Source organism: Phoxinus phoxinus (genome assembly GCF_949152265.1).
Source record: "Phoxinus phoxinus genome assembly, chromosome: 23".
Taxonomy (NCBI): Eukaryota; Metazoa; Chordata; class Actinopteri; order Cypriniformes; family Leuciscidae; genus Phoxinus; species Phoxinus phoxinus.
Genome location: NC_136898.1, coordinates 362,501 through 375,000, shown reverse-complemented (window position 1 = coordinate 375,000; position 12,500 = coordinate 362,501). Strand labels below are relative to the sequence as shown.

Here is a 12,500-nt window from a genome sequence, read left to right as displayed (position 1 = left end):
GCAGCTACACACACACACACACACACACACACAGAGAGATGGACGCAGACACAAATGAGATGACAGATGACAAAGCAATGTGATACAAACGCCGCAACACCAGCTGCTCGGATCAAACACACACACACACACACACAGAAGGGATGACCGGCAGACGGGGTTAATGACACACACACACACACAACACCGCAGACACGTGACATCTCGTATTTCACACACAACTCATGATTTTTGTCATATGTAATGACGTTTGCATCATTATTTCTGTTTATTACCGTGAAGCTGCTTCATAATGTTTCACACTCGGTGTTTACATGCACTCCTGTCCATCTCACGGCACCCGGTGATCCCAGTCCAGATCCAGTTCTGTTTACACATGCGTTGCAATCCGATTCGTATCGTTTACACGTGCATTTCATTTATTCCGAACTAGCGATGATGTCACTGCGAGTAAAGTTAGGGATAATAAGAACTAAAACAGTACACAGAAGTCAATAATTAGACACAAAATAATGAAATGTGTAAAAATATTTCATTAGCTCACTATAAACACAAAGCTTCCGCCAAGAAAACCGTAGCAAGCAAGCGGCTTTTAGTGAGACGACTGAACAAATACTGAACACTTGTTACACGCTTTTACACGCTTATTACACGCTTGTAACCACATAAATACAGGACACAGATCTGAGACGAAACCGTTACCTTTTACTATCTTATAATCCACCATAGTGTACAGCGTCCTGGTGAGAAGATGAACACAGCAACACATTACAGTGCTGAATATAATACAGTCCATGAATATAACAGCGGTGTCATGTTACGACCTCGCCACTGACCAATCAGAAGCAAGTATTCCAGAGCTGTGCAATAACTGTTTTAAACTCATATCTGAGACATGAAGGCTGATGTATAAGTCCAACGATCTTTAGTAAAAATCAGTCTCCTCCACTGACCATCAAGACGTAAATAAACGTGTGCGTTCATAAGATGTAAATCAAATAAAAACATATGGGACTGTTTTTGGATCAGATTGAGAAACTGGTCGGATTCAAGCATGTCCGTGCTTCACTGTTCCCTGTTGCTGGGATTATGTCAGATCTACACCGAGATCAGCCGAATCGTGTTCACGTGAGCCTCGCAGACGACTGAAGCGCCGGTCACTTGAGTGCATGTAAACGCATCTATCGGGATCATTTTCACATCAATTAAACACATTTAAACACACAAATCTCCATAATGACTCATTCATTCTTATTACAATAATACAATTAGCCTATTTAAATCATTATAAATTTAAAACAGCACCAAATACTACTAATTTTTTTTTTTTTACATTAGAGAGAATTTGAAGATGAAAATGTGTTTAATAATGTCACAAAACACTTTACAGTACGGTCCCATTAGTTAACATCAGTTAATGCATTAAAGTCCCCCTGAAGGCAATAATTGTATCTATTAAAACTCATATTTGATCACTAAAATTACATATTTAAAAGTTTTTTTCCTTCATGTCTTAAAATATCTTGAATGTAACTCGACACCCTCGCCTCATTTAGAATGCGCGGCTCTATGAATATGCAAATGCGCCCCGCCTCCACTCACTCAGAGATCCACTGGTGAGCAGAAAACACTCAGCAATGCTGTCCACTTATGAACTTACACATGGTGTGTGTTAAAGCAGATTAATAACTCCACACACACACATACACTACAGTAACAGCTGGACTTTCACCACTGGGGGACTTTAACTGATAATAAGTAACACATTTGTTACAGTACGTATTCATCTTGGTCAGATTAGTTAATACAATCACATCTGTTTATTGTTAGTTCATGTTAGCTGAGGTTCCTCATATAATCTCCACAGAATAACGTGATGTATTAGTAAACATAGATAGACCTTAATTAAGATTACGCAATGCTGTAGATTTTACGTTAACTGATGTTAACTCACAGTCCTCATGTGACTCTCACTGTTGTGCAGCTCATCATGCGTGTGTGTGTGGAATACGAGTCGAGAGGTTAGTGAGTTCCCCTGAGTCCTGACGTCATGCTCCATGCACACACACAGTTAACCGGTTAACCCACATGACCTACGACCCCAGAGTGTGTGATGCAGCCACATACCCTTCGTAGTCGTGAGTGTGGTCCTGTCGCCGGATGATGAGGTACGTGACCACAGAGATGATGATGATGCCGATCACGGCCCCGATCACACCGCCCACGATCACTGCAGTGCTGGTGTGAGGAAGAGCCTCTGAACACACACAGAGGAACAGCGTCACTCACACACACACACACACACACACACACACAGAGAGGAACAGCGTCACACACACACACACACAGAGGAACAGCGTCACACACACACACACAGAGGAACAGCGTCACTCACACACACACACACACACACACACACACAGAGAGGAACAGCGTCACACACACACACACACAGAGGAACAGCGTCACACACACACACACAGAGGAACAGCGTCACTCACACACACACACACACACACACACACACACACACACACACACAGAGGAACAGCGTCACACACACACACACAGAGGAACAGCGTCACTCACACACACACACACACACAGAGGAACAGCGTCACTCACACACACACACAGAGGAACAGCGTCACTCACACACACACAGAGGAACAGCGTCACACACACACACACACACACACAGAGGAACAGCGTCACACACACACACACACACACACAGAGGAACAGCGTCACTCACACACACACACACACACACAGAGGAACAGCGTCACTCACACACACACACACACACACAGACAGAGGAACAGCGTCACACACACACACACACACATGGGAACAGCGTCTCACACACACACACACACACACACACACAGAGGAACAGCGTCACACACACACACAAAGGAACAGCGTCACTCACACACACACACACACACACACACACAGAGGAACAGCGTCACTCACACACACACACACACAGAGGAACAGCGTCACACACACACACACACACAGAGGAACAGCGTCACTCTCACACACACACACACACACACACACACACAGAGGAACACCGTCACTCACACACACACACACACACACAGAGGAACACCGTCACTCACACACACACACTCACACACACACACAGGAACAGCGTCACTCACACACACACACACACACACACACAGAGGAACAGCGTCACTCACACACACACACACACACAGAGGAACACCGTCACTCACACACTCACACACACACACACACAGAGGAATACCGTCACTCACACACTCACACACACACACAGAGGAACACCGTCACTCACACACTCAGACACACACACACACACAGAGGAACACCGTCACTCACACACACACTCACACACACACACACACACACACAGAGGAACACCGTCACACACACACACACACAGAGGAACACCGTCACTCACACACACACTCACACACACACACACACACACACACACAGAGGAACACCGTCACACACACACACACACACACACACACACACACACACACAGAGGAACACCGTCACACACACACACACACACAGAGGAACACCGTCACTCACACACTCACACACACACACACACACAGAGGAACACCGTCACACACACACACACACACACAGAGGAACACCGTCACTCACACACACACTCACACACACACACACACACACACACAGAGGAACACTGTCACACACACACACACACACACACAGAGGAACACCGTCACACACACACACACACACACACACAGAGAGGAACACCGTCACACACAAACACACTCACACACACACACACAGAGGAACACCGTCACACACACACACACACACAGAGGAACACCGTCACACACACACACACACACACACAGAGGAACACCGTCACACACACACACACACACACACAGAGGAACACCGTCACACACACACACAGAGGAACACCGTCACACACACACACACACACTGCTGTTCAAACGTTTGAGGTCGGTAAGATTTGTAATGTCTTCTGCTCACCAAAGCTGCAGTTATTTGATCATAAATACAGTAAATCTGTGAAATATTATTATAATGTAAATCGGCTGTGTTCTATGTGAATATATAGTAAAGTGTAATTTATTATATTAAATTACATTATTAAATTATTACATTTATTATATCATATTATCCTGATTTCTGGAGGATCATGTGACACTGAAGACTGGAGTAATGATGCTTTGATCACAGGAATAAATTACACTTTACTGTATATTCACAGACAACTGATGATTTACATTAGAATAATATTTCACAATATTAGTCAAATAATCAAATAATGCAGTCTTGGTGAGCAGAAGAGACTTCGATCCCAAACTGTTGGACGGCAGTGCCATGAGAAAACCAGTGTTTATTGTGAATGATTGATGTGTGACATCATTATTGTGTTAATAATGTCAGAATAAGTTCCTCTTCAGCTTCTCTTCTCTTCTTTGAGGATGTGGGCGGGGCTATAACCTGTCACTCACATGACATCAGCCAATAGCAAACCACAGCCATCCAATCAATTCCCCACAGACACACTCAAGCCCCGCCCACATGTTCCCGTTGGCTCACCTTTCATGACCACTCTGACTTTAGTGACGGACATCTGCCCGGTGATGTCCGGCGGGTTCTTCACGTCGCAGCTGAAGGTGCCGTTGTCCTTGAACTGCATCTGGATCACACGGATCGACGCGTCCTTCTTGTTCATGTCTCCGGCCCATTCCACACGCGACTTAAACTGCGGGAGCGAGCCCGGGAACAGCCGCCCGCCGGCGTGATAGAAGATCTGCAGGACCAGAACACGAGACGATCATGCGGTGCTCATATTATCATACATACGTGACCCTGAACCACAAATCCAGTCACATGGGTAAGTGATGCTCTCCACTGATGTGTGGTGTGTTAGGATAGGACAATATTTGGCCGAGACACAACTATTGAAAATCTGGAATCTGAGGGTGCAAAAAAAAATTTCAATGGGCCCCAAACGGGTCAAGGTCCAGATGACAGTGTCAGCGCCGCTTCAACGGGCTTTAAACGACACCAGACGATGAATACGGGTCTTATCTAGCGAAACCATCGGCATTTCAAAAATAAATAAAAAAGTTTTATAAGCACAAGCGCTCGCCCTGTTCTGTGATGCGCGTTCGTGACGTCACGTGATACGCAGTTACGCTGAAAAGGTCACGCTTGACGAGTCAGTGTTTACAGATGTGCGGGAGGAGGACCATACACACATATTCAAATGTCTTTGTGTCAGTTTATCGTTTAAAATGCCCATCTCGTGTGTGTATCCTGGTGTTGGAATATTAAAAAGCATTAAAGAAAATTTTCATCAGGATAGAAATGTTTTACTTTTCACAGAAGCGTGACCTTTACAGCGTAACTGTGTATCACGTGACGTCACGAACGCGCATCACAGAACAGAGCAAGGCGAGCGCTTGTGCTTATAAAACTTAAACTTGTTTATTTATGTTTGAAATGCCGATGGTTCCGCTAGATAAGACCCGTATTCATCGTCTGGTGTCGTTTAAAGCCCGTTGAAGCGGCGCTGACACTGTCATCTGGACCTTGACCCGTTTGGGGCCCATTGACGTCCATTATATGGAGAAATGTGTTCATCAAAAACCTTCATTTCTTTTCCACTGAAGAAAGAAAGACATGGACATCTTGATGACATCGGGGTGAGTAAACTATCAGCTAAAGTTTTTTTTAAAGTGAACTAATCCTTTAAAGTTGTGCATTTATGTTCACGATTGTGCTGCACTCACTCACACAAATACATGTTCATATATTTACGGCAGGACATTTACTGAATATCTTCTGGAACATGATCTTTACTGATTTTTGGCATGAAAGGAAACGATAATGTTGCCCCATACAGTGTATAGTTGGCTGTTGCCACAGATATACCCGTGCGCCCCGAGACTGGGTCTGTGGTCCGGGTCACATGTGACAGAGGAAGACTCACTGAAGTGGGCTGCCCCGTGTCTCCCTCCGCCAGGAAATACCACGTCACTGACGCCGCGCTGCCCACCACCTCTTTAGACTTAAAACTGCAGCTCAGAGTCGCCGTGGTCCCGTTCTCAACAAACACCTCGGCGGGAGTGAACACGTCTATCGCCGACACGCCTGAAACACACACACACACACACACACACTTGCTGAAGTCATGGACATGATTGGAACAGGTTTAATGGTCTTGAGAACAATAGTCACACTTGTGCTCCTTGCAGTCAGAAATGAGCGTGTTAGAAATGAATGAGAGTTTCCTCTAGTTCTCCACAAGGGGGCGTCAGCGAGCTCTGTCGGGGGTCGCGTCATATTTTGAAAAGTTTTGAGCAATGAGCATCAAATAAAAGTCCTTAACTTTTTTCTGTTCAAAATGTACTAAATTTATACAATGAGCGAGTTCATCATGAATCCATTTTCCAATCCGTGTTGTTGTCTGATCCTGAGCCACTGGTGCTCCTATCATAAGTGTTTACACTGGGACTATTTTACACGGGTTCGGATGCGGAGGAGCCCAGGACCTGCGTGACTCGTCACAGACGTACACAGAGAGAAGTAGTTCCGGCTACAATGTTCTTCCAAAAGACGCATTATCCTGTAAATAAGCACAAGTTTATTATCGCTCGCTATAGCGCCAAAAGTGTCAAAAATAAAGCCTCACAAATAACATGCAAGTATTGAGTCCCAGACAGCAGTCAGTTAGTAATAGACTATATTCTTTATTTTTTTACCTACTGTACAAACCAGTGTGAATATTTTTTGCATATAATATAGTTATTGCATTTCTAAGAGGGCCCGTTTATAGGCTACTGCTAGGCTTACGTTTTTAAATTACAAAGGGCCTACTGATGTTTTTGTTATTGTATTTTCAATATTATAGGCTATTATTTGTGCATAAACATATCTGGTTACAGTAAACATACCGTTTGTTTGAAAACAACATATTTGGTCATCCTTGCTGCAAGCTTACAAGAGCGATAATATCATTAAATATGAAGGGGGCCCTCAAATATATTTTCTTGGGAAAAAGGGGGTCTCAGACAGAAAAAGGTTGGGAACCACTGGCCTAGAGGAAGCGTTTGGTACTGCAGCCGAACAATTCACTGAGAGATCATCTACCCAGATATAGCCTATCAAGATCAACTTGTTCAGATTTATGGCTTTGATTTTCTTGCAGTTTTAGAGTAAAACGTGTTTTGGAAAATATAGATTTTTATATAAACATTGAAAATAGTATTTTTATGCATTTTTCATGACAATAAACGTAAAATTCTGTAACTTTTTAAAACTTTTTTTCACTTCAGCAATAATCTGCCAAGTGTCGTCTTTGAAAAGAGATCAAACTTCAGTCTGTGCTCTACAGCATTCCAGATTTACCAGTTTAAGCTGGAAATTTAATTTTCAGGTCTATGCTCAAAAAGTGAATAAATGGATTATAAATAACAATTTAGTACCATAACATTTTTAAATAAAAAATAATATCACACTAAAATATAGTCCTTTCATTGAAATAAAATAATAATTCTGTCATTGTTGACCACCATGCGAAGAGCACCCTAGGGTTAAATGTTTAGATTTCAAATAACGAATAGGAACATAATTAGGCCTATGTCATTACAAACTTATTACAATGTTATTAATAGTCTAAATATGAACGAATGTACAATTAATTTTTTCTTGAGAAAAGTGGACGTGTAGCCTATTGTACATGAAATAAAATCCAAATTAATCGAAACTGGAATTGAATTGCAAGCTTGTGAATCGAGTCGTGAAGTGTGTGTCTGATACGGAATGATACAGGCGTGACAATAAACAATGCCATGGTGTATTTTAGTACTTAAAAATCACTTTAAACCCAGATATAAAGGACACTATATAAAAACAGACCATGTAAATGGTGTTATTTAAGGATTTACCCCAGATGCTCGTTAAAATACACGAAATAAAATAATTAATTCAGATTTGAGTCTTTATTGTTCGTCTCCTAGTTTATTAAAGAAAACTCAAGCTGATAATTCAGGTTTGATCAAATTAAACTATGTGATTCAATTATGTGAGTCATTAATTATTCAAAGGAACGTTTTCGTTAGTAAATATGATATAATGTATAATAGTAATGAGGGAGGCTAATGTGCTAACAGAACAATACGAGCTAAACTTCCTGGTCTGAGAAACACTTTAAACACACGCACACTGGATGTATTTAAACGAGCTGCTTCAGAACATTCATAGATTTAGCACAAAACGAGAGCTGTTCTTTATAGACTCACTTCATGTGATATTAATATAAAATCACCAGATAATTATTGATGTTAACTGAAGCTAGCAGGTTAGCACGGAGCTGCGCTAACGCTTACATATGACGTCAAAACGCCTCAGAGAAATCAAACAGAACTTACCCGCGATAATGAACACCACAGAGACACACACTGAAACATAACTGTGTGTGGAAATCGGAAGCCTAATTTCCATCCTTTAGATTTCATAAATATCGCCCGAGTACCGGAGCCTCAGTGTTTGTTTACAGCATCAGACCGACGGAGTTTCCCGCTGATCTCAGATCAGACTCAGTGACGTCAGCACAAGTGAACCGAACACACTCTACTGGTCTCAGATCAGCTCTGATGTTCTGAACACACTCTACTGGTCTCAGATCAGCTCTGATGTACCGAACACACTCTACTGGTCTCAGATCAGCTCTGATGTTTCAGCTCTGATGTTCCGAACACACTCTACTGGTCTCAGATCAGCTCTGATGTACCGAACACACTCTACTGGTCTCAGATCAGCTCTGATGTTCCGAACACACTCTACTGGTCTCAGATCAGCTCTGATGTTCTGAACACACTCTACTGGTCTCAGATCAGCTCTGATGTTCTGAACACACTCTACTGGTCTCAGATCAGCTCTGATGTTCCGAACACACTCTACTGGTCTCAGATCAGCTCTGATGTTCCGAACACACTCTACTGGTCTCAGATCAGCTTTGATGTTCTGAACACACTCTACTGGTCTCAGATCAGCTCTGATGTACCGAACACACTATACTGGTCTCAGATCAGCTCTGATGTACCGAACACACTCTACTGGTCTCAGATCAGCTCTGATGTTCCGAACACACTCTACTGGTCTCAGATCAGCTCTGATGTTCCGAACACACTCTACTGGTCTCAGATCAGCTCTGATGTTCCGAACACACTCTACTGGTCTCAGATCAGCTCTGATGTTCTGAACACACTCTACTGGTCTCAGATCAGCTCTGATGTTCTGAACACACTCTACTGGTCTCAGATCAGCTCTGATGTTCTGAACACACTCTACTGGTCTCAGATCAGCTCTGATGTTCCGAACACACTCTACTGGTCTCAGATCAGCTCTGATGTTCCGAACACACTCTACTGGTCTCAGATCAGCTCTGATGTTCTGAACACACTCTACTGGTCTCAGATCAGCTCTGATGTTCCGAACACACTCTACTGGTCTCAGATCAGCTCTGATGTACCGAACACACTATACTGGTCTCAGATCAGCTCTGATGTTCCGAGCACACTCTACTGGTCTCAGATCAGCTCTGATGTTCCGAACACACTCTACTGGTCTCAGATCAGCTCTGATGTTGAGATATTGGGTAAACAATATTTAAATGTTGATTATAATAAAGATTTGAATACATTTGCACTAACGTCTGTGTTTGATGATGAGACAATGAAAGTGAGATTCTGATTGTGATCTTAGTTTTAATAATACTAACATATTTTATTGATAATATATTATTATTATTATACATAATTGTATCAATTGATTTCACACATGTCCACTGTAGAGGACATCAGTCATGTTTATCAGCCATTCTGGGAGACACAACAAGTGAATATGGAAATAAATTATACATCAATATTCCTATGAAATATTAGATATTATTATTAAATGTTGCGTATTATTACTCCAATTATTACACTTCTTTTTTTCATGAAATGTTGCTCTAAAAACACATTCATGTGCAAATTAAATACAGTGTACATTGCATTGAATGGGAATATTAATTTATGGCCAATTTACCCATAAAGTAAAACGGTGTGTCAATGCATTCCGTCATATCTTTCATAACATAGTTGAGAATCATCTTTATGCAAATTTTTGGTGAATTCGGAAACCCCAAAATGTATTGGTGATTGAAAAAAAATCCCGTTGTTTTTGCCTATATTTCATTTCATTTTTTAAACAACTGAGTCCTGGTGTCCACTACAGAGGACATAACTAAAATATTATTTTTTCAATTTTTATGCTCTAACAATGTGATGACATGCATTTTTCATCTGAGTCTCAGGAGGTAAACTATTTGTTTTGCATAAATAAAAACCCAAACAGTCCCCTCATAAAAGAACTGAAAACAAAATAAAAGTCTTTTTTCATTCTACTTCCGGTGTATGTCGGGCTAGTAGCGGAGCATCGATCGTTACACAGCGGGTTTGACTCGCGTTGTTAATAATCTTATTAATAATCCTCTATCATGGCGACTTTCTTCGGCGAGGTGTTGTCGGTGTACTCCAGAGCGGTGGAGGAGGATGAGGATGATGATATGACGAGGGAAAACGAGGAAGATGAACAGATCCGACGGGAAATAGAGGAGAAGAGGTAAAATCTTGCGTTATGTTTATTCATAATGCAATAAACTGTGTCCGTCCGTAACATTTGATTTAAAAGTCTTATTTCATCAGCTTTTTAACTAGAGACTAAATGAAAACACTGTCCTTTCGGTTTCACTTCAGCCGCGTGTGTTTCTGTCAGGCTGCTGTGAAATAAACTTGAGTTATTTACTTACATATTTTTAGTTGTTTTGATGTTTTTAGTATTATTTTATCTACATATATTCCCAGCTTTGGCATTATTGTATTATTCACAGTCATGCCAATAAAGAAATGTTGAGTTTGAATATTAATATGGATCATTATTGTATTGATCACGTTAGACACACACACACACACACACACACACACACACACACACACACACACACACACACACACACAAAGCAGCTTTACAATATCTTAATGTGGGTTTCCATATGATTGATTACACACAGCGGACTTAAAAGTAGAGCGTTGGCGCTTGCAACGCCAGGGACATGGGTTCGATTCCCAGGGAAAGCCAGAGGTGGATGTGTAGCTTGAAATGCAATGCAAGGCGCTTTGTATAAAAGCGTCTGATAAATGTAAATGTACTACTTTTTTCTCATAATATGACAGTCTGTCATAATTTTGACACTTTATGTCATAATTATGATTTAGAAAAGCATGATTTTCTGACGGGAATGGGCTTCATGTGAGCTGCGGTGGATAATGAAAGTAATTGAGTGTGTGTGTGTGTGTGTGTGTGTGTGTGTGTGTGTGTGTGTGTGTGTGTGTGTGTGTGTGTGTGTGTGTGTCTCAGGCAGGTGGATGTGCACTGGCTCTTACAACCAGACAGCGGGTCTCTGTCATGTTCGGATCTGATCATCGCTGCGGGTCCAAACGCCACTGGTGAGAAACATCACGCTTCACTCTAGAGATCCTGCAGAACCTGAGCTTCAGTTCTCCCGTTCCCGTGTTCTCCCGTTCCCGTGTTCTCCCGTTCCCGTGTTCTCCCGTTCCCGTGTTCTCCCGTTCCCGTGTTCTCCCGTTCCCGTGTTCTCCCGTTCCCGTGTTCTCCCGTTCCCGTGTTCTCCCGTTCCCGTGTTCTCCCGTTCCCGTGTTCTCCCGTCCCCGTGTTCTCCCGTCCCCGTGTTCTCCCGTTCCCGTGTTCTCCCGTTCCCGTGTTCTCCCGTTCCCGTGTTCTCCCGTTCCCGTGTTCTCCCGTTCCCGTGTTCTCCCGTTCCCGTGTTCTCCCGTTCCCGTGTTCTCCCGTCCCCGTGTTCTCCCGTTCCCGTGTTCTCCCGTCCCCGTGTTCTCCCGTCCCCGTGTTCTCCCGTCCCCGTGTTCTCCCGTCCCCGTGTTCTCCCGTCCCCGTGTTCTCCCGTTCCTGTGTTCTCCCGTTCCCGTGTTCTCCCGTTCCCGTGTTCTCCCGTTCCCGTGTTCTCCCGTTCCCGTGTTCTCCCGTCCCCGTGTTCTCCCGTTCCCGTGTTCTCCCGTTCCCGTGTTCTCCCGTTCCCGTGTTCTCCCGTTCCCGTGTTCTCCCGTTCCCGTGTTCTCCTGTTCTCCCGTTCCCGTGTTCTCCCGTTCCCGTGTTCTCCCGTTCCCGTGTTCTCCCGTTCCCGTGTTCTCCCGTTCCCGTGTTCTCCCGTCCCCGTGTTCTCCCGTCCCCGTGTTCTCCCGTCCCCGTGTTCTCCCGTCCCCGTGTTCTCCCGTTCCCGTGTTCTCCCGTTCCCGTGTTCTCCCGTTCCCGTGTTCTCCCGTTCCCGTGTTCTCCTGTTCTCCCGTTCCCGTGTTCTCCTGTTCTCCTGTTCTCCTGTTTTCCCAGGCTTCGTC

The 12,500-nt window shown here is 43.4% G+C and overlaps 2 protein-coding genes across 2 annotated transcripts in view; one reads left to right on the top strand and one right to left on the bottom strand.

Annotated features, from left to right (window-relative positions):
* The window catches only part of mpzl1l (myelin protein zero-like 1 like), a 14,380-nt gene extending 5,753 nt beyond the window's left edge, over positions 1 to 8,627 (bottom strand). The window contains exons 1-5 of the mRNA XM_079599694.1: positions 8,457 to 8,627; positions 6,017 to 6,177; positions 4,618 to 4,831; positions 2,128 to 2,257; positions 1 to 4 (exon numbers count right to left, since the gene is read on the bottom strand). The exon at positions 1 to 4 is cut by the window's left edge and continues 102 nt beyond it. Coding sequence (XP_079455820.1) covers positions 1 to 4; positions 2,128 to 2,257; positions 4,618 to 4,831; positions 6,017 to 6,177; positions 8,457 to 8,529 — 582 coding nt within the window. The 5' untranslated portion in view covers positions 8,530 to 8,627. The remainder of the gene's footprint in view (positions 5 to 2,127; positions 2,258 to 4,617; positions 4,832 to 6,016; positions 6,178 to 8,456) is intronic.
* Positions 8,628 to 10,443: 1,816 nt separating this feature from the next.
* The window catches only part of psmg1 (proteasome (prosome, macropain) assembly chaperone 1), a 6,373-nt gene continuing 4,316 nt past the window's right edge, over positions 10,444 to 12,500 (top strand). Inside the window, exons 1-3 of the mRNA XM_079600453.1 lie at positions 10,444 to 10,692; positions 11,488 to 11,576; positions 12,493 to 12,500. The exon at positions 12,493 to 12,500 is cut by the window's right edge and continues 114 nt beyond it. Of these exons, the coding sequence (XP_079456579.1) occupies positions 10,568 to 10,692; positions 11,488 to 11,576; positions 12,493 to 12,500 (222 nt within the window). The 5' untranslated portion in view covers positions 10,444 to 10,567. The remainder of the gene's footprint in view (positions 10,693 to 11,487; positions 11,577 to 12,492) is intronic.